Source organism: Camelus ferus, chromosome 10 (genome assembly GCF_009834535.1).
Source record: "Camelus ferus isolate YT-003-E chromosome 10, BCGSAC_Cfer_1.0, whole genome shotgun sequence".
Lineage (NCBI taxonomy): Eukaryota > Metazoa > Chordata > Mammalia > Artiodactyla > Camelidae > Camelus > Camelus ferus.
Genome location: NC_045705.1, coordinates 61754659 through 61777932, shown reverse-complemented (window position 1 = coordinate 61777932; position 23274 = coordinate 61754659). Strand labels below are relative to the sequence as shown.

Sequence of the window (23274 nt, the reverse complement as noted above, 5' to 3'; positions counted from 1 at the left end):
TTGCTACCACTTCCGGGGCGCGGCGCGGCAAGCGCGGCGAGCGCGGCTTGCTGTGCTTCAGCTGGTTCCGGCCTGTGTCTCCGCGCTCCCTCCTGCAATGAGCTTCCTCAAGAGTTTCCCGCCGCCAGGGTCGGCTGAGGGGCTTCGGCAGCAGCAGCCAGACACCGAGGCTGTGCTGAACGGGAAGAGCCTCGGCACAGGCACGCTTTACATCGCTGAGAGGTAGGGTCCTTGTTCCCCTGTGGTGGCCTCCTGCGTGCCGCCTTCCTCCTGCAGGTGCGGGGGATGCGGAGGAGCGGGGGCGAGGCCGCGACCTTGGGGGCTGCTGGGCGGGGGAGCGCGTGCTCCGCGCTGCCTGGGGGTGCCTCTTCTGGGAGGAAGACTCGATTGTTCCAGGGTTCTCTCAGGCGCTTTCTTTTCTCTCTTCAGACGGAGTTCTCCTCATTGGGTGTGCTTTTCACCCGCCTGTTTATTGGAGGTCTGATGCGACTGTTGCTCTTTACGCAAGGTCTCCTAAGGTTTTGAGTTTCTAGGCCCAGAGTTAGCGTTATGGATGTGCCTATCTTCTCCGATGAACAGGTGCCGGAGGTGTTGCCCTGGGCAGGATATATAGGTTTCAGGTAGACTCTAGAGAATATTTAAAGTTTGGTTAGGGAGTATAGATTTTCTTCTGTAAATGTGGGTGGGGAGAGGAACACCCTCAACCCTGTGCACTCTAGGATTATATCCAGGGGGACCTGACTCTCATTTCCATTGTTGAAAGGAATTGCCCATTTGTTTGGCCATCGGGAGCACTTTGTACTTTCAGTCAGACAGACATGTTTTAAAAATTGAGGTTGTAGAGCTGAGGTCCCTGTTTCCATGACATATGGTTCCATTCATTTTCAAGCCAACAGTGACACATTGAAAATCCTTTCTGCCCTTCACACCTGACTTCTGCTGCATCACTTTGGTCTACAGCCAGAGAAAATTCTCAGCTTCTTAGCGCTCACCTGATTATATTAGACCCACATAGATAATCCAGGATGATTTCCCTATTTTATTGTTAACTGATAAATAATCTTAATTACGCACAGTCTGTTTTGTTATGTAACATAATACATTGGTAGACTTGACATCAGGGGATATGAAAGTCATAGGGGCCAAAATTCTGCCTACCACAGAGGGCACAAAAAAAGAACCTTTGGTTTAAAGGGAAGTCTAGTCATTGAGCAAAGCTTAGGCTTTTGGCCAGTCACTGAGATAGGACGGGTGGAAAAGCAAGTTTGTGGCAACGTGCATATAGTTAGTTTGGTCTGGATATGTGTGGATTAGTTGTACATGTGAGCGTGTTTTTTGGGAGAGTGGTATTAAAAATGGATGGGTTTGATAGCGCAGAAGGGAAGAAGACCAAGGATAGAACCTTGGGGACACATCTACATTAAGAGGTAGGCTATGGAAGAAGAGATTTGAGAAAAGAGGGAGGAGCAGTTAAATAAAATCAGATCTGAAAAGCACCTGTTAGGTACCTACAAGGAGATCTTTAGTGACCTTGGGAGAGCAATTTCTTTTAAGGGGTGAAAAGTGGAACCCATGTATTTCTAGCCCTTACACAATCCCTTTTGTCCCCATGGCTTCTCTGTATGTTGTCCCTTCTATAATAGAACTACTGTTTTGAGAAGGTTCTGTACTTGTTTTTTCATTTTGAAAAATTTCAAACCTAAAGAAAAGTTTCAAGTGTTAATTAATACCCATAGCCTCTTCACAAAGATTCATTCGTTAACATTTGCCACATTTATCTTTCTCTTTTCTGAGCTTTCTGACATTTTACTTCACCAGTAAATACTAGCAAAAGTCCTAAAAATAAGGATATCCTCTTGTATAGCCACAATACATTTACCACACTGAGGAAGTACAAACTTTTTTAAAGCACTTTTTCTGTTTAAAAAAATTTCTTTTTTTCAACTTTTCACTAACAAATCTTTCATCTTCCTTAAGAAAATATTTTTGTAATGTATACATACAAAAAAGAATATAAATTGTGTACCTAATTTTTGGGGGGTTAATTATATGTACCTATGCTTTACATTAAACTAACATCCGCGTAACGCCTCCAGGTTAAGAATAGAATATTGCCAGTACCTTGGACACCTTTGTTCATCACTCTTCACTCATTGTTAGCCTTACCTCCTTGGTCTCTTTCCCCTTTCTGTTCTTTCCCACCTAGCATTTCCAGGTCTTTGTAGAATCGAGGTCTTAAGCTGGGAAAGCTTCCTAAGGATGTGACAAGTGAGAATTAACAGCCAGGTGAGGGGAGGAGGGTAGAGCACATGCTTAGCATATGCAAGATCCTAGGTTCAATCCCCAGTACCTCCTCTAAAAATAAACAAGTAAGTAAACTTAACCCCCCACACCAAAAACAAACAAACTAACAAAAAAATCCAGCCAGGTTTAAATGAGATGAGGCTAAGAGGAAATGTTCTGATTTGAAGAAACAGGATGCTCAGAAACAAGGGTGAGAAACAGTATTGTGTGTGCAAGGGTATGATGTGTACACACACCATCCAGCAGTTCTTCATCTAAGGGACAAGGGGAAGAGTGGAAACATAATAAAGCTGGAGAAGGAGAGAGCCATGTTCACAAGCTTGGCTTATAGCCCAAAGGTTTTGGGGAAACTGTTTCAGGATTTTAGGCAAAGAGAGACAGGATCTGATTTGGTTTTAGGTGGTTTCTCAGATGTGTATTGAGAGATTTAGAACTTCAAAGTTTAGTTTTCATAGGAAGTTGCCTTTTTATCCAAATAAGGAAGGGGACAGAGGCACGAATCATTCAAAATAGATCATTGAAGCAGAAATAAAATAGGTAAATTAAAAATAGGTAACAAACTTATAAGTAATGCTTTTTTATATCTTATTTCAAAATTAATTTTAGACTAAACAATTAAACCAACCCAAATTCAAGGCATCTCTTACCTTCCTGTCCTGTTTTTTTACCCTATACCAGGAATAAAGCACACTAGTGGTACTTGTGCAAAAGCATTGGAAGTTAGCAAAACATTCCTCTGCATCTCTACTGGCTTTCTGATTCTTGTTTTTCCCTTTTGTGACTCATGGTTTATTTGGAACTGGGTATAATTAATTAGACGGTTTGGTTTTGAAGGGCTTTTCTTCCAGAATATATGAAAAGAGAATAAATAAAACTAGAATTTAATCATCAGAGTAATGTTGCTTTTAAGAGGAACTTTCTTCTGTAGAGTACAGAATCCATGTTCATGTATAAGATTATGAGTGCTCCATAGGAAATGCTGTAGTGAGGTAGCATTCGTGTTCTGCTAGCAGTAAGGAACTACTGAGCAGTTATTGTGTGCTTTTTAAAGTGAAAGCCATAATTTGATAGGTACTGAGTCTGTGTTTATGTTTCAATTTTTGCATCTCCTAGTCGAGTCATTAAAGTTTTATGGCTCTGAGTGTTTGAAATCATTTTGGACACCCAAATTTGGAGTACTCTTTTCTGAACTGTAATAATGCCAGAGGATTTTGAGGGGTGAGAAAAAGGAGTTTCTTTGCTTAAAATAATGCATTTTTAGTAAGGCACTGGCATTACTTCTGTGATACCTGAGCACTGTTTCATCTCCCTGTTAAGAGGAAAGCAGTGGACAGCAAAGGCACGCACAGCACACACCCTCTAATTACAATAGTAAAATCGATTTCTTTGGACCCAATGGGATGAGTCATTTTGGAAAATCATTCCTAGACCTTTTACCACTTTAAGCTTCTTAAGATTTGTCACTTTTAGCTTCCCAGGTTTCTTTTCTTAATAAGCATGTTGAATGGAAATCTTTCTAAATGACTGCATATTTTCTTGCTTTTGCTTTTTTTAAGTGTATGACTCCTTATGTTTTAGTGTATTTACCGACTTGGACAATTTTTACTACAATCTAATTCTGCCTTTGCTTTTGATAAGTGAGGGTCATGTGTTACACAGTTGTATTGTGCTGTTAGACACTGATTTCCTTTATGGGGACTGAGGTGTAAAGTTCAGCCTCGCCTCACATTAGATATGAACGGTCTAAGACTACTTCACTGTCATCCCTGCACAAGGTGGTCCTAGGTTCTACTATTGTATTTGTTTTTGCTTGGTTAGAGACCAGGCACCCAGACTTGTTACAGTGGTATAGAAAGTAGAATGGGGGTTTTATTGCATTAACTTCTTTTAAAAATAACAGCTTTATTGAGATAATTTACATAGCATGCAGTTCACCTATTTAAAGTGTAAAGTCAATGATTTTTAGTCTATTTACAGAGTTGTGCAGTCATCGGCATGATCAATTTTAGAATATTCTCTTCACCCCCCCACAGAAGAAACCGACACCCATTAGCAGTCGCTTTCTGTTTCCCTCCAGCACTGTGCAACCACTATATTGCATTAACTTTTATTGCATTAACATTTTTTGTGGTTTCTTAAGGATCTTTTTTTTTTTACATTTTTCCTAGTAGTTAGTGCAATTCCAAATGGGTGAAGTATTACCAAAAAAAAAAAAAAAGCCATCCCTTACTCAGAACTCAACATACTGATTTTCGTGATGTTTCCTTTGCTATACCAATAAAATATTTGCATTTGACCACTTCTGAGGGAAAACTTGACCTTACTTATTTGTGGCTTTCTCGTAAAGCTGCAGAATAAATGAAAGGGTTCATAAAGTCTTGTCTTTCAGTGTGATTATTTTCCAACTTGTGGTATGATTACAGCCATTTCATCTGTATGGCATTTAATGTAGGACTAAGTGGAGAAATGAGTGATTCATGGGTACTTATTGCATACTTACATGCTGAGCACTCTGCTAGTGGTTTTGAAGGACGTTAAATAAAGGAATATTAACAGTTTTTGTCAAGTAGTTCATATTCTGTCAGTACATGTAAGATTTGTTACCATAAAGTGCTAAATGGTTTATTACGGAGCATAAGTGCAGTTTAGAAAGAGAAGAGATCATTATGGACTTGAGTAATTGGAGGGAGGGCTCGTGGAGGAGCTGGGACTTAACCCGATGAGGAGAATTTGCAAAAAGCAAAGAAGGTCCTGAAGACATTTCAAATGAGAACAAGCGTAAAAAGGCAGAGAAGCACACATCTGACTTAAGAAAAATTGCATTTCAAATCTAGTTGAATATTTAGCTAGAGGAAAACAGAATTGGTCTTAAAGAAATTCAGTTCCTTGCTGCTGAGTTTTCTCATTTTAGGAATCTCATTTAGGAATCTAAACAGTATGCATGAATTTATTCACATGTATAAAAGTGATAAACTTTAGGATATTAAATTAGAATGTGATTTCTTAAAGTAATCTACTTAAAACATTTTTTTCAGCCGCCTGTCTTGGTTAGATGGCTCTGGATTAGGGTTCTCACTGGAATACCCCACCATTAGTTTGCATGCGGTGTCCAGGGACCTAAATGCCTATCCACGAGAGCATTTGTATGTTATGGTGAATGCCAAATTTGGAGGTATGTATGGTATAATTTGATCTTGAGCTTCCTTCTGTGTCATATTATATTTCAAGAAGCAGTCTTTGAGCAATATAATATTTAAGCCATTGACTTATTTTGGTTAATACTTTCTTAAGGAAAATTTCAGCACAGTAACATTATTTGGACACTGCCTTTTATTTTCTATATACTTGCACTTAGAATTATTTAGTTACTGTGGAATTAAGTTTTGATTTTCCCTCTTGAGTTTAACTGTTTATTCTTTCTCTTTGTAAAGGCATTCATGTTTAGCACCGTTCGAGGCTTGGATCAGTATACTTCTAGAGTTTAGTATAGAACCTGTTTTGTTATAAAATGGTTCTCAGTGGGGGACATGTTGCCTTCCCCCAGAACCTTGGGTGGTGGCATTTTAATTGCCATGACTGGAGGTGGGAAAGAGGGTTCCTGGCATCTAGGTGGAGGCCAGGGATGCTACTAAACATTTTACAATGCACAGGACAGGTGCCCACAACAAATTAACCAGCCCAAATGTCATTAGTGCCAAGGTTGAGAAACCTAGATTCTCTGGTTTTGCTGTTGGAGGAAACTACAAAGATTCATAAAAATCTAGTAAAGTTGATGAGAGGAGTAAGAAAGCTAAAAGATCCATTTTTTAGGCTGTCCCCATGGGTTGTAAGAATTCTGAATGAGAAACAAATTAGGCACAAAATAAAAACTTGTGCTTGATTTTTTGTAGATAAAACTAAAATAAGCTTATGTACTATATTGTGTTATTTTAATATGTTCATCTTTGTAGAAATGCAGAACTTTGCGTTGAAAGGACATTCACATCTTTAGTAAATTTTTGCTTTTAAAATAGTGGGTTGCTTTTCTTTGAAATAACATAAGAGACAATCCCATGAGTTTCCTGTTGAGCTATTGCTCCTTGAATTTGGGATTTTAATATGGTTTTAGATATAAGATGAACACTTATATTCAATGTGACACTAGTCATTTAGTAATTTTTAGGGCTTTTGGCAAACCCTGCCTCATTAAGTGGTAATGACTGAATCAGCTGTCTGGAAATATCTTTGTTCTAAGATTTAGAGCTCTTGCCATTGGGAAGGGTCCAAAGATAGATAAAAACCTAGTGAAGCTTGAGAGAGGATAAGGAAAAGTAAAAGCTGTTAACCTTGTGTTGTGGTAAGGCTTCCAAAGGAGGAGGCCTTGGGCACAAAGCTCACTTTCCATCTAAGTAAGTGTAAGTCTGATTGTATAACCAACAGTTTATGTGTTGTGTTTAGTTTAAAACATTCATTCATTAATAGAAATGCAAATTTTAGAGATACCCTTGTCAGTCAATTCCAAATACTGGTGTAAAAATAGTAAATTACATTTCTATTTATTGCCTTAAGGTGGATTCCTGCAGATAGAAAACAAACTGTTGAGTTAACTGTTGATAGTGGTTATTTCTAAGGAGAGGACTAGAGTGGTAGGGACTATTTCCTATGAATCCGTCTGGTCTTTTTTACTTATTTTTATACCAGCATGAATTACTTTTATAATGTGAAAAGTGATGTTCATTCAGTTATGCAGTGATAATTACAGTATAATACCACTTTTTTTAAACATTGAAAAAATTTGGTAGTACCATAATGTGGTCAACTACTTAGAATTATTTAGAACTCTCCAGTATTTTTGTATTTTGCTGTTTTACAGAGGACATGTATATTCCATCTAACCTTACAATAACATTAGAAATAGAACAGAGAAAGTCCTATTAAATCTGTTATTTAAAACTGCTAATGGCCATTGAAAATTTTTTCCTTTTTTGCTTATCTGTATTTTTCATTATTCTGCGGTGAACTTGTATGATTTATAAAAATAAAAATTAAAAAAAGATTTAGTGGATACCCTCTTATAACTGATTCCTATGAGTAGAATTGCTATATAAAAGGTAAACATTTTTAAAGCTCTTAACATACATTGTCAAATTGCTTTCCAGAAGGTTTAGATCAGTTTACACTTTCAACAGTAGTATATAAGAATACCTTTCCATGCTATCTTCATCTGTATGGAGAATTAACATTTTTTTAAAAATGGTTACTTTAATATGCTAAACACAATTTTCTATTTTTAAGATGATTGATTTTGAACATACTTTGATGTTTTGGGGGGTCTGTTTAAGGATTTTGTTGACTTGGGTTTTTTTTTTTTTTAATTTTTATGAAGTAATAAAAGAAATTGAAAAGTGCAGACTAATAAAGTTTCATCACTCAATACTTAGTGTAAATTCTAATATTTTTTTCATAGTGACTGTAGTCTTTTAAGGAAATAAAACTATATCAATACTGTGGAGATCTTTTTTGATCCCCTCCCCATTTCATGCCTACTCTGTCTCTGGAGTTAAACATTATACTAAAGATGGTGTGTGTCCTTCCTGTCTGTTCTTTTAGGTTTTTACTGAGCAATTTAAGCAATATAATAGTTTTGTTTTGTGTTTAAAATTTTGATGTAAGTGGTATTATATATATATATATATACACACACATATATATATATACACACATACTGCAAGTAGCTTTTTCACTCAATTATGTTTTAAAATCTATTCATTTTGATACATATAAATCACATTTGTTCATTTTTAACTGCTATCTGTATATCTATAAAAGTATAACAAGGTTACATCTATTTTTTGTCAACATTTGTTTTTAATGTTTTCTATAGTACATATAGCTCTTCAGTAAACATTCACGTACAAACTGCTTGTGTACATTAAATGTATTTAGATGAGGAGTTGCTAGATAATAGGATATACAAATCTCCGAGTGGTTTTAGCAGTTTCCACTTCCACCAGCTAGTTCTCTTTATTGAACATTTATATTTTTTCTTGCTAACAGTTTTATGTATCTTTTCAGTCTTTTAACTTTTATGGGCCTTAGTTTTCTAGTTTGTAAATTGTTGGTAGTGAATCATATCAGTGGTTTACAAACTGCTGCCAAACCCTTTGTTTCAAGGTGAAAGAAGTATAAATTGCAGTATTTAGATGTCAGTAGCATCCTTTAAGAAAAACTTTTAGGCTTTTATTTTTAAAAACAAATAAACAACATCATTAAAAAGTTATTTTTTTATTCCCTTTCTAGAAGAATCAAAAGAATCTGTTGCTGATGAAGAAGAGGAAGACAGTGATGATGATGTTGAACCTATTGCTGAATTTAGATTTGTGCCTAGTGATAAATCAGCATGTGAGTGTTATATAGAGTTGATTCTTTTCCCTTTATGTTCTAAGTGTTCCCCCTCCATCCCCCATCCACACACACACTTACCTTTACCCTCATTACCTCTTTTCTATTGCTTTTTCTTCATTTTAACATCTGTAATATGGTTGAGGACCAGATATCTATTAATAAAAGATTGTGAATGAAGTGAGAGTACAGTAGATACTATGTTGCTTGGTGTGTTTTGTGAATGGAGGAATCTGGTTATTGTTAGGAACTTGGTGCTGTTGACTGTGAATGTCACTGGATAGAGGAGAGAGGACTCATGGCAGTTCCAAAGTGGAGGATGCCGGGATAGCTCAAAAAAGCCCTGTGAGCTGAGAGGCTTCACCCTGATGCCAACAGTCTGACCAGGACTCTGACACTTTTAATGAGAAAATCCAACCAGGCATGAAGAAATCTCAGTATTTTGAAATGAACTCTTATTATTTTATGACTTGTCCATTGTGATCAAGCGCTTTTCAAGATTGATTTTCCTTTGAATTTGGCAGGTTTTGTAAATATTGTGACCTTAGTATACCTCTTGTCTACTCATTAAATTCATTTGTACTGATGGTTATTTTATTAAACTTTTATTGTACATTGGCCAGAAAGAAAATTAATTACAGCTTACTTCCCTTGTTCAGTGGAGGCAATGTTCACTGCAATGTGTGAATGCCAGGCTTTGCATCCAGATCCTGAGGATGAAGATTCAGATGATTACGATGGAGAAGAATATGATGTGGAAGCACATGGTTAGTGAAGTGGATTTTTTACAGTGTGTGTATGTGTCTTTCATTTTAAGCATCTGTTTATATAGGGGGATGGGATTATAGTTCTTTATATCTGTAAGTACCCATATTAGCTATGTTTTTAAATGAAAGTGAATGGCACAATTTGTGTCTAAGCCAAATTGGAAAAATTAATGGACTTTCCAAGTTTGAGGGCAAAAAAAGAGAGGTTACTGAGGAGAGAAAATGGGTAGAGATAAATGGAAGGAAAGAAAATGATAATAGGAAAGTGGATAGTCAGGAGAATCTTTTAAGTTGGTGCAGCTGCTCCTGGAAAACAAATCGCTTCTCACCACTTATTGGAACCTGTATCGTCTGCATCTTTTAACATATTCCATCAAACACCTCATTTCCAAAGTAATTTCTTTTTCTCAGAACCCTGCTTCATTTATCTAAGAACTTTTCCCTTTACCTCCCTAGAGCAGAATACAGTCACTAGCTTGCTATAGTCTTGTAACCTGATGTGCCTGCTATTCTCTTTTCTTTTTCCCGCTGACCAGTTTATACAGTACATACCAGGTTGGGTCTCCAAAACCTTTTCCTCCATGTGTACCTACTTTCTGGCCTGAGACACTCTCATTTCTGGGGTTCTCCATATATCTAAATACATGCTCATCTTTGCGGAGATTTTTGGGTAATTTTAATTTTTTAAATTCTGTTTGTATTTTCCAGAATTTCTGATTTTTTAGAAGGAGTATGTATTTTAATAAGGAAAAAAAGTGTGTAATTCACACCTTGGGATAATATAAGACTCCCTGACCTTAGGAACACCCACTTTTCCTTCTAGTCCCTGGACATTTAATTCTTTGGGAATTCTTGTTTACTGGCTCATTCTCTCTTGGAATCCCTTCTCGTCCTAGAGAGTAGAAACATTTTTATATATCTGTCTTTAGCAGATGGCTGATAAATATATGTTAAATGAATGTTGAGTGTTTTCATTGAAGCCTTTTTTTCACTGTACTGCAGTAAATGCATTATTGATTATCTTTCTTTTTTAAAAATTGTTTTATAATAACTTAAAAGCTTTTTATTTATTTAGAACAAGGGCAGGGGGACATTCCTACATTTTACACCTATGAAGAAGGATTGTCCCATTTAACACCAGAAGGCCAAGCAACATTGGAGAGATTGGAAGGAATGCTTTCTCAGTCTGTGAGCAGCCAGTATAACATGGCTGGAGTACGGACAGAAGATTCAGTAAGAGATTATGAAGGTGAGTATCCATTTTTTTCGGTGTGAATAGTCAGATGGTCACTTGGGCAACAAGGAAAGTTCTGGAGAGGGACATACAGGTTCTTTTGGAATATCTAAGACAGGAAAGTCTCAAGAGTTAACTCTTTATAGTGTACGAAGCAAGTGTAGAGTTATAAAGAATGGAAATTCTCATGTGATTTTTTTTTTAACTTTTTGCCCTAACTATAAAAATAGTCTTTGTTCACAATCAAAAAAAATTTCTTAATTGGGTACAGACAAGAGATGAAGAATCAGGTATAATTCTAACTGAGAGACATCTATTAATTTTCTGCATATCTTTCCAGTCTTTTTGTTTGTTTGCTTATGTGTATGTGCACACATTGATGCTGCTGTTTTTATTTTTTAAATGAATTCCTACATGATTATATGCAAAACTAGGATAGTTGATTTAAAGGGCTATGCAGCATTCAAGAAACTTGGGTTCTCTTTTTGTGACAGACGTCTGGACTTTAAATAAGTAGGTTTAACTTTTGTTTCATTTGTCTCATATTTGTAAGCTTTGTAAATACTTTGCCTATAAGACTGGTTCTCTTTTTCTCAGTATCCTATTTCAATTAGAATCTTGAAGTATTCTTTTGACTCAGCCTTTACCATTTTTCCCTTATCCAGTCCAATACTGAGGTCTGCATTTTTCTCTTAAATGACTTTTCAGATCTTCTTCCTATAACTACTGCTGTCTTCTAAACCTAGGCCCTTCTCACACTGGATTTACAATAGTAAGTTTTTTGCCACAGTCATCCCTTCTCCAGCTCACTGTGCGGTATTAATCTTTTGAGAACACTCTGTGTCATTCCTATATAAGGATATCCCCTCAGTGATTGTCTGGTACTCACTGTATAAAGTTCTAACTTTTCATTCTGAAGAGACAACTCTGTCTCTGCTCCACTTACCTCTGATCATGTTCCTGCTGCCCTCAATAAAACATTTAAATAATTCTTGTATGTACCAGGTCCTGATTTAGATGTATTTACTCATTTACTCCTTCTAAGAACCCTCTAGTAGATGCTGTTTATGATCCCCATTTTACAGATAAAGAAACTGAGGCACAGAAAGGTCACATAACTTGCTTGAGGTCAAATAGCTAATAAGTGGCAAGAAGCTTAAATCAGCTAATATGCAAAAATAATCTGCCAGGAACTGTTATGAGCATTTCTTGCATCTTATATGTATTCAATATACATTAGTGTTTTATGTTGCTACAGAGTCTTAATACTTCTAATTTTTAGTGATGCGGAATGTTTGTAATTTCTTTTGTTGGTTCATATAAGTTTCTATCAAACTGCTGTGATCAGTATCACTATACACATAGCATGTTGACCTGGGGGTCCTGAAGTTATGGGATATTTAATTTGCAAAAAATCAGGCTTTGGGTCATGCAGTTATTCCTTATGTCTTCTCTCCATTTTAAGTCCTAGATGGTGAGCTCTAACATAGGCTTTAGATGACTTGTAGTTCCCTACCAAACTCTTAGCTGAAAGAATTCAAGATGTTACCTTTTTTATTACAGACATTGACTGAAGAGTACCTTTGGACTTTGAAAAATCTTTTATCACTGAAGGGTTTTTGTTGTTGTCATTGTTTTTAATTGTAAAATTCCTTTATAGCAACTGATTTTAAGGTCACAAACACTTTGCTAAAGTGAGATTTTTGGACTTGTATTCCTAAGCCTCATTAGCGTATTGAGATTTGCCTACATATAAAACTTTTTCAGCCTTTACCATTCCCCATCTTCTAAAGTCCTGGATACCCATATCACTCTCTCTGCCATTTATTAAATTAGTTTGACCTGTTTATTTTTTAAATTTATTTTTAAAATAAAAATTGTATATATTCAAAGTGTGCAACATGATGTTTTGATACATAATTAGTGCATGTGTTTATTTGTGTAAGAGGTGTTTATTGAGCTACTGTGCCAGGTACAGAGACTAAAGGAGTGCTCAAGAAGATGAGGTTGTATCAGTGGCATGCTAGTGGAGAGAAAAATGAATTAATTAGGTAGTTACAGGACATTGTGATACAGCATTGAGATATAGGAGAAGCTCGAGAAACTGTGATCTTGGAAGCTCGGCCTGTCACCCAGCTTGGGTAGTCAGGGAGAGGTTCAAGCTTCATGGAGTAAGTGACATCTAAGCCAAAATCTAAAGATGCATAAAAGTGAACAGGGTGAAGGGGGACTGCATACAGGTTGGGGAGAGAAGCAGGTAGAGGGATCAGACATGTGCAAAAGTTCAAGAGACCATGCAGCTTTGGGGAACTGAAACTTCATTATGTCTGGACTCCCAGTGTGAAGGGTAGTTACTGTAGCACCAGATAAAGGTGGAGTAGTGAACTGGGCTGTATCTCACAGGAACTTGAAAGCTGTGTTAAAGAATTTCACCTTTACACTTAGGTCAGTGGGAAGCTGTTGAAGAATTTTAGTTTGATTAGTGTTTCAAAAGATGACTCTGACTATGATAAGAAAAGTTAATTACAGAGGGAAATACTGAAGGCAAGAAGAGAAACCCTGTTAAGTAGCTTATGTTTTAAATTAGGTGAGAGATAGTGGCTTAAATTGAGTAGTGGCAGTCAGTGTCAAAAGACTGAACAGATTTGAGAAATATTTAAGAGAAGCAACAGAAGTTAAAGACATGGTAGGGGTTTCTGGGTTGGGAAGGTAAGAGGTATCCTTTTGCAAGATTGTTTGGCAAGGGAAGCATTTTGTATGTGGAAAGATGAATAATGAGTTAATTTTAGATAAATGTTAGATTTGTATACCCTGCTGGATGTCCTGGTGATGGGTGCCTAGGGGCTGCAGGCAGAAGCCAGTTTGTGGTGGACTAAAGAGCTGGGTGAATGGGAGGTGAGGAAGTGGAGAACGCAGCTGTAGAAAACGCTTTACAGAGGGCTTTTTTTCCTTGTCCGCCCTCTCTCCCTTTTTAAAAAATGAGGTAAAAATAGAGATGAGCAAGAACCTCACTCTACTTATTTTGTTTTTTCTCCTGAATTATGTTGTAAGCTTATGAGGATAGGACTTTATACCTTCAAAAAAAATTTGCACAGTAAACACCTTGCACAGTTCTGTGAAGAGTGAACAGTTGATGCTTACTGCGCTTGAAAATTCCTGCTTGGTGTTCTTTCAGTGTTGAGGTTGAGAATTACAAAGTAAGTCTTAAATATATAGACTAGTTTTAACTTGGCCTAAATCCACAGGTGGCTTTTTTCTTTCTCAATTTGTTCCTTGGTACTTTAATTTTCAAAAGAGAAAGAAATAACACCTCTTACCGGCAGAGGGCACTAGCTTCCTTCTGGCCAAAATGTAATTTGGGTCTTTACCTATTTGAAGTGCCTAGTAGACTGTTGCTCAACAGTTAATTTTGTCTTCAGATGGAATGGAGGTAGATACTACACCAACAGTTGCAGGACAGTTTGAGGATGCGGATGTTGATCACTGAAAATGTTTGCTGCTGCTTTGGGGTGAGTAGTTTGTTTTCTTCCTTGTCACTGAACGTGAAAATCACATGAAATAATTTTTATTTTCATAATTAGGAGAACTCTATAAAATTATCAGTTTGGAAAAAAGTTATCCATTTGTGAAATTACTGAAAATTACGTAGTTTTTTCCCCTAAGAAATCAAGATTTGCAGACATGGTGACATTCTGGTTAACATTTACTGAGCATTTACTACATGCCAGGCACTGTACTAGGCTAGGCATTGAGAGTACCTGGAAGAATAAGATATACCCATCTTCAGTGAATAGAAGAATGACATTAGCCCTTTGTTCAGAAACAGAAATCTCCTTGGGTGGCTCAGGTGGAAGCAACAGGGCCTGAGGTCATGTTGTGCTCTGCTCTTGAGTCACCTTTCCCCACTTCCCCACTTACGATGTTTGAAACCTTAACATACTCATCAAAACACAAAGCAGAGATTTGCTGCAACTCACTGCTGTTCAATTTAGGGAAGAAGTAGAAGTAATTCTAATCTGAGGGTAAGCCTTGAATCATAGTCTTGATTGGTTTCCCTCCTTCTGAAGATAATGGAGGACCTAGGTCTCAGGCACCTGAGTGTTCAAACCATGACAAGTCCATGTACGGCTACGTAAAAGCTGTGATTTCCCAAGTTGCTTCATACTTGCTTTTCTTGATTGACATAAGATTTCACTGCCAATTTTCTCTCCTCTGACACATTCTCATGGGCTTTGCCTGAAGTTTGTTACATGCTATTCTGAGAAATAAATTGGCCTTTGCCAGGTTGAGTATTTCAGCTATATGGTAGATAATAACTGAAGGTCATGTAGCTAGTTTATATCATACAGAGCTAGGATTAGTCATCAGCAATTCTTCCTTTAAAAACTAAGATTTTTACATTTACACTCTGTGCTTTTGTCCCACTTTCCTATTTACAGTGACCTCCTACCACTGACCTGACAGCATTTTCTTGAATACTAGCTGTTTCCATTCTTTAAGATAGTACTTATACCCAGGTCCTTTATTTTATTTAAAGTGTAAGTAATATCATGGCAAGATTTATATATTTTGCCTTTACTCTTGAGCCATTATCAGGCATCCAGTTAGGCTGTGAGATCTCTTGTTATTTCAAGTTCCATTTACCTTCCAAATTATTGCCATTGTGAATATAATGTCACTTTCTTACACTAATCATGAATTGTGATAATGAATCTCTTCTTTCCTCTCAGGTGCTGCCAGTGGAACTATTAGAAAATAATCTTAGAGTTCTGTGATTTACATCTCTTTCTTTAAATATTTATTTCCGTAACATTTACTTCTGTCATTGGTAGCCATATAGTCTGAAATCAGCAATGTCTCTTCTGCAGTGGGCTAAAATTGTATGTTAATATTGCTGGAGCTTTGTTAACTTTAATCTTCAGATCTCACAGTTCAGATGTCAGTACTTGACTACTCTGCTTCATGGGAAATCTTTCAGTACCAACTCTCATCTTGTTCCCTTATTTCCCAGGTTCTTATCTGTCACCGTTTTTATAGCATATTGGTTTTTTCTTTCTTTTTTTTTTTTTTTAAGAACTTTATTTTTTGGTTCTTTTTTTTTTTTTTTTTTTATGGTGGGGCTAGGTAATTAGCTTGCTTGCTTGCTTTATTATTTTTAGAGAAGATACTCGGGATTGAACCCGGGACCTTGTGCATGCTAAGCATGCATTCTACCACTTGAGCTATACCTACCCCCCTCATATTGGTTTTTTCAGTTCAGTAATACTTATTTAGTAACTTCTATGAGACTGGAAAACAGATTTTTTGATCTTCTGGCTTTAACATATTTCTTCTTGAAAACAGACTATTCAGAGAATACCAACTACTTTACTAATAAGGATTATGAGAAACTCATTTGATGTGTCACTAATGGTTACACAAATGAGATGTTACAGCAGTTTCTTGGCAAGAATTCTTAGGATTTGTTGTAATGTAATTTTATGGTGAAATAACCATAAAATAGCCACAAACTTTCTAATGAGCTGATGACTTGTTTTCTTATAATTTTATGCTACAGCTGCAGTGAAGAGAAATTTTATTCATAAAGTTTATACCAGTTCTTCATCTGGATAATATTGACCTGAATTCCAAACAATGTTTGTAAATTTTTAATAATTTAAAATTGTATTTGCCTTTGAGGAATGAACAAGGAATAATTAGAGTATGTATGCAACTATTAAAAATTTCAGGATAATGGAACTAGTACCTCTCAATGCATGAGATAGGATGAAGGGGACGGCACGTGAATGATAGAATCACAACTCTGCCACATACTAGCTCTGTGCTTTTGGACAAGATGTGTAACTTCTCTAATCCTTGGTTTCCTCATCTGAAAAATGAGGATGAGAGTAATGACCCGGCAGGATCGTTGCAAAGACTGAGATACAATATATGTGAGTCCACTGGCACTTTTGACTAGGTATTCAGTAAATAATAGCTATTATTATAAACATGGTGAACCTTTTGTTTTTCAGATTCTGCTCATTACTGTAGGAGAGAACTTGGTGCCTCTTCCACTGTGGAGTGGGTGTTGATGAAAGTCTTTTTCCTTCTCCAAAACTTACCTGAACCAGTTCTTTCTTGAGACAGACTATACTGAGACAACAAGTTGTTACCAGCAGAAGAACTATAACCTTTATTAACAAAGGTGAATTAATTTAACCAAGGATATTTTGTAGTTTATTATTTACCCCCAGAACTTTGTATCTAGGTGTACCTTCTGAGTAGGCTTTTACTGTATGCATCCTCATAACCTAGCAGGACTGCGTAATGGAAATGCACTGGCGCTTAAGGTTTAGGCAGACTGCGTGGGAAAGAGAGGCAGAATCTAGGATACACACCTTAGAACCTAGGGATGCCCTTACTCCTTAAAAAAGAAAGACACAGAGATCTCAGAGAAATCCTGGCCTCTGCTCAGTGTCCACAGGGATAAGGGTCTTTTTACTAATTGGGGACCCAGATTAATTAACTCTGTGAAGCCTCTTCAGGAGCATCCCACCACACATACTACCACTAACACAAGTGCTTCTGCCTAGCCTTTGCTCCTTTCAGCCATGTTTCACCAGTCTGTTCTTTTATAACCTCTTAGGTTACATCCTTTAATTTCCAGCCTCTTAGGTCACTTTCTGTAAACGAACAAGTGAGATTGGGATGAAGTCCTCGAAGTACTTCAGATAATTGTTTTGTCTTTATAGCAGCTTAACAAATAAATCTAGGTTTTTTATATTATTGTGCTCTCATTCTTGACTAAAACCATTAATAAGTGTTTTGTAAAAAATTAATGCTGGCAAAAAATGAGAATCTTTTTTGTTGTATTTTTGTTTGATTTTTGTTGAGAATGTGAACATTAAGTAAGTAAGAAAATGTATAGTTGGAGCTTCCGGCAGATAAGTAGTAGGACAGAGACTCAACATTTCAGAAGGATTTCTACTTCTTCCACTGGATTAGTAGTGATTTTTCATAGCATACTTTACAACTCTCTGTCTTCAGTAGAGACACCTGGGTATTTCTAAGGCTGATTTGTAATTACAGGTTGATACTTGGACTTTTATGACCTTAAAAATAAGGTTAGAAAAGCTATTCAGAATTACTTGGCTAATTGGTGACTAAACTAGTTTGTCACCACTAAGCCTAGTGTTCTTTTTTAGCAGTTTTACTTGGTTTCCTTCATCTTGCATGGTAGACTGAAAAGTAAACTTTTTGCTAATCCTTTTTCTGACCAGAGTCTCAGAAATACTGAATTTGTTACAACAAGCAAGTAAAAGGGCCACTTGGAAATTTACTGAAATTTACTGAGACCTTCTCTGTACCAGCCACTGTCTTGAGTCCTTTACAAGCATTATGTGTATGATATTCTTTACTCCTTCTGACGTTTAGGTGCTTTTCTGATCCCACTTTAGTGATGAGGAAACTGAGTTACAGAGAGTAAAGTAATGCTTAAGGTCATATAGGTCGTGAACTGTGATTTTTAAGCCTATACTCCCAAATACCATAGTTTTACCATCTACCAGCAGCTGAAAGAAAGCAAACTTTCTTTTTACTGCAGGGTTTTTAATGTTAAAATTTCAATGAATAGCACAGGAAGTTCCCAAATTTCTCTGCTACCAATCTCAGCAGCGCTCATAATTCTATCCTAGACATTTATCCATTTTTCAGAAAGCAGTTCAGGTATTTTCATGGGCTAACCTTAGAAGTTCTATTTGAATCCTTTTTTAAAATCATGCTTACATATTTGAAATCATGCCTTTCAGTGAAGCAAGCATAAAGTGCTTTGATAACACGTCAACAAAGTGTTGAGAAGACTCTGTGTACTGCTTCCTGTAGGCACTTCTGTGGTCAGCCTGGTACTGTGGATAATGCAATTGGCTAAGATGCAGGAGACCATGCATCTAGTTCTGACTTGGCAGACAAGGTATTTAACCTCTCTGGACCTATTTCCTCATTTCTGTAAAATGAAATGATTAGACTTTAAAAGTCTAAATGTCTTTAAAAGATTCAGCTGTAACATTCTGTAATACTAGGCGATTGTACCCATAGCTTTGAGCAAAAGAAAGTGAGAAAAAAGATCAGGGTCAGACTTTTTTTTTTTTTTTTTTTTTACTTTTTTGGTAGGGGTGTAGGGGGAGGTAATTAAGTCTATTTATTTATTTACATTTGGGGGAAGTACTGGGGATTGAACCCAGGACCTGTGTGTGCTAAGTATGCACTCTACCACTTGAGCTGTCCCCTCCCCCCAGGTCAGACTTTTTAAAAATGAAATTCATAATGATCAGCAAGCCAACATTTCTTGATTCTATTTGAGCTTAATTTTAGGGTTGCTGGAATTTTGTTTCCTGTTTCTTAATGTAGAGAAAATTTAAAGAAAAGACACATTTTTCCCTTCATAATATGAGGCATCTAAAAATATCCTTAAAGACTAAGGTTAGTGGTCATCTGTTCTAGATTCTGTTGTTTAAAAAATGTATTCATTAAAATATCCCAGTGGGTTTCCTTCTCCCTCAGGTCACTTTGTCAGATATTGATACTGTTCAAATAAGCTTGTTTAATTCTTTGATTATGCATTTTGAGATCTTGTTAGGATCTTTGCCAGTATTGTTAAAGATGAGAGATTATGCACAGATGATGATAGTATGTAGCCTTTTACTTTTAGAAGACAAGTGTGATTACTCATTATTCAAAGAGATTTTAGATATTTAGATCAAATTTGAATTATCTTCAGGATTTCAGATAAAATCACTACATAGCTAATTCTCATGGAAATCATATTTTTAAAGTCTTTCTAGACTGGATGACTCTGCATCTGGTACCCACCTTCTGTGGCTAATATATAGTAATTCTAAGAAAATCCCTCATGAGGATTCTAATTGAATTACTGCCATCCCTTGACAGAGAATCTCTAACTGAAAAATATTTTCACTAGCATCTTGCTCTGCTCATATATTCATAAATAAAACCAATATCTAATGTAGGGGCCTTCATAATTTCAGATGAGAAATCAGGAAAATCTTTTGGGAGACCAGTGAACTTAGTGAGAATTTTTGTTTTTAACATAATTTTAAGAAGATAAAAATAGAAATATATAACCTGGGAATAAGGCAGCTAAATAAAAGTGTATACAGCCTAATTCTTTGGATTTTATTTTTGGATTATTTTGAAGATTATATGAATCACTAATAATAGTGCCTAGAGGATGACTCAGTAAATTTAACTATTACCAATAGTAGTTAATTCTTTCCATACAGAAAGAAGCAGCTACAAATGTAATGTTAACTCACTTTAGAATACATCTGAGATGCCTGATACTTAAAAATCCACTGAGCAATTAAAACAGATGTGATGAAATTATGCATTTTTCTCATAACACCTTCAGGCCTTCACTGCAGGTCTCTACTCTTGCTCTACAAACAGGTCCAATTTGCTTAAGCATCTAGTTTCTAGGCATTTACCACAGGTTGGGAAAGGAGAAAGGGGTGGTTGGATCAGGCATATCGATAGTAGCATTAAATAGCTGACAGAATTATGAAGAAAAGCAAATGTATATTACCCAAAATAAAGAAGTCTAAGCCTTTACAGTATGTAATGCAAATATGAAGATAGTGTAGCAATTTATGTTCATAAAAGTATGACTAGAATTACCGGCCTAAACTCTGGTTATAAATAAATCCAAATGTAGCTAATTTAAGAAGAAAAAAATATTAGAAGGCTTTCTGGTAGTTCACAAAATGGACAGGAAAGCTGAAATAAATCAGGCTCAGAAAAAGGTTAGGAAGTAGAATTGTTTTATATAAGATGTTGTGTTTCCTCTGGGTGTTAGACTGATTTAATTGCTTCTGTGTCTTTGAGTCACCACAGAGTCCTGGTTGACACTGTGTGTGTTGCCAGAAGACAGGAGTATCTGACCCTTTCAGCTTCTGTAGTGGGAAGGCACTGCCCCTGCCCAGATTCTCACAGTGGTGGATTACCCCAGATAGAAAGGATGCTTGGATGCTGGCTTGCAAAAATTTACAGCTGTCTGCTGCAAATCCAAATCTTAAAAACAAACAAACAAACAAACAGAAACCTTAAATAAATTGGGGTTGTATATAATTAAGAAGAGATTTTTGTAAAAATTGAGGGACACTTTGTCAAAATTAAAGACATACGTGTTCTTTGACCCAGAGACTTCACTTAAAGGAATTTATCTTATAAAATTACACATTAGGAAAAATCATAAGCTCAAGGATATTAATTGCAAATTTATTTGTGAAAGACTAAAACAACCTTAGGTTTATAATTAAGCCTGTGTCAATTATTTACAGTATGCCTGTGCAGTGGAAAACTGTATCTGCTTCAAAAGAACTGAGAAGAACCTTACATACCAATACTGAATTAAGCACCTAGATACATTAAATGAAAAAAAAAACCAAGATGTAGATATTTATATAGGAGAAAAGGGGCTGGAGGTTACGGTGGGGATTATGTTTATCATGTGCCTACACATGATACATAAGAAAGTTGTTTTGAGAGAAGTAGGGGATGAGGATAGGAGGGAGACTTGAGTTTTTCCCCTGTTAATGGGTTGAATTGTGTCCCCACCAAATACATAATGTTGAGGTCCTGACCCCCAGCATCTCAGAATGTGACCTTATTTGAAAATATGGTCTTTACAGAGGTAATCAAGTTAAGATGAAGTCATCAGGATGGGCCCTAATCCAATATTACTGGTGTCCTTATCAGAAGGGAGAATCTGGACACAGAGACAGACATGGGCAGAGGGAAAGCCATGTGAAGATGGAGGACTGTAATGATGTATATACAATTAGAGGAACTCCTGAGGCTACCAGAGCTAGGAGAGAGGTCCCGAGCATACCCTTTCCTAGTGCCTTTAGAGGGATCATGGCCTGGCTGATACTTTGATCTTGGACTTCTGGCCTCCAGAACTGTAAGAGAATAAATTTCTGTTATTCTAAACCACCTAGATTATGGTACTTTGTTATGGAGGTAACTAGAAAACTAACACATCCGCTGTGTGGTCATTTTGTTTTACCTGAGGAATAGTGATCTGGGCTGTATACTATAGTTTAGAGTTTAATTTCTAATTATCATTCATTGTTTAAATGCAGAACTCTGCAGGTACAGGAAAAGTTGATTACTGCTACCTAATTTTATAAATAATTTGTGTTCTGCAATATTTTTGACATATTAAAAAGACTAATGTAACCTAGAGTATACTATGCTTAGTGAAGTCAGAGGAAGACACATACTGTATATCGCTTATATGTGGAATCTAAGATATAATACAAATGAATGTATGCGCAAAATAGAAAAAAAAATACAGATTGATTGATTGATGTGTGGTTACCAAAGTGGTGTGGGAAGAGGAGAGAGACGAATTAGGGGTATGAGATTAACAGATACAAACTACTATGTATAAAGTAGATAAGCAACAAGGATATACTGTATAGCACAGGGAATTATAGCCATTATCTTGTAATAACGTATAATAGAGAATAATCTGCAGAAATACTGAATCACTATACTGTATACCTGAAAATAATATATTGTAACTCAGCTATACTTCAATTTAAAAAAAAGACTAATGTAACACGTACCCATATATTCACATGCAACTAAGAAATAAAATTGTACAAATACATTTGAGGTTCCCTTTGTAGATCCCAGATCCCAGTCCCTTTCCTCCTCTTCAGAGGTAACCACTGTCCCAAATTTTGGTATTTATCGTAACTGTGTATGTGGGTTTTTTTTTTTTTTTTTTTTTTTGCTACATATGTATGTATCCTGTAAACATAGTACTGGGTTCTTATTTTTTAACTTTTATTTCTTAAATCCTTCTGCTGCTTTTCAGCTTAGCACTTTAAAAGTTTTACCCAAGTTGATACGGGCAGCTTTATAGCACAGTTCATCCATTCTCTTCCTGGGCATTTAAGGTTCCAGCTACTCATTATTGAAGCCATGCTGCTGCAGATGTTCTTATGCATGTCTTATGTGCATGCATGTGTTTCTCTGTCACAGTAGCTTTCATACATTCCATTATACCCACAATAAGTACGTTTCCCATCAGGACCCACAAATATTTATTTTATGCTGTTAGGCCATAATGAGAAGTATAAACACCTACTCCCTAGAAAAACACATGCATACAAGAAGACATGCACAAGAATTTTATCAGAGCATTGATTTAATAGTGAATAACTACAAATGCCATGAATAGAATGGATAAACCATGCGATTTGAATTAACTAGGGCTGCATATATCAACTAGAGTTCTGTATTAAACAATCAAATATAGATGTTAAATATACAGATGGATATGAGTCTGGAGTTCAGGACAGTTGTACAAGGTGGAGGTATAAATTTGGCAGTTACTAGGTTATAGTCGCTATAAAGCCACAAGAATGGATAAAATTGCCAAGAGAGTAAGAAATAGGAAGCTCAGAGTACTGACTCCTGGGAAGCTATCATTTAATTTGTGGAAAGGAGGAAGAACTAATAAGAAGGCAATGATTTTCTGGAAGTGAAGTGATTCAGGAGGAGGAAGCAATAAATTAT

The 23274-nt window shown here is 36.3% G+C and overlaps 1 protein-coding gene across 1 annotated transcript; it reads left to right on the top strand.

Moving 5' to 3' along the window:
- Positions 1–17454, top strand: CLNS1A (chloride nucleotide-sensitive channel 1A). The gene is made up of 7 exons (XM_006191645.3): positions 1–222; positions 5340–5476; positions 8584–8685; positions 9345–9452; positions 10528–10701; positions 14106–14195; positions 16701–17454. The coding sequence occupies exons 1-6, from the start codon at positions 98–100 to the stop codon at positions 14171–14173; spliced, it is 714 nt and encodes a 237-aa protein (XP_006191707.1). The 5' UTR covers positions 1–97; the 3' UTR covers positions 14174–14195; positions 16701–17454.
- The last annotated feature ends 5820 nt before the right edge of the window (positions 17455–23274 follow it).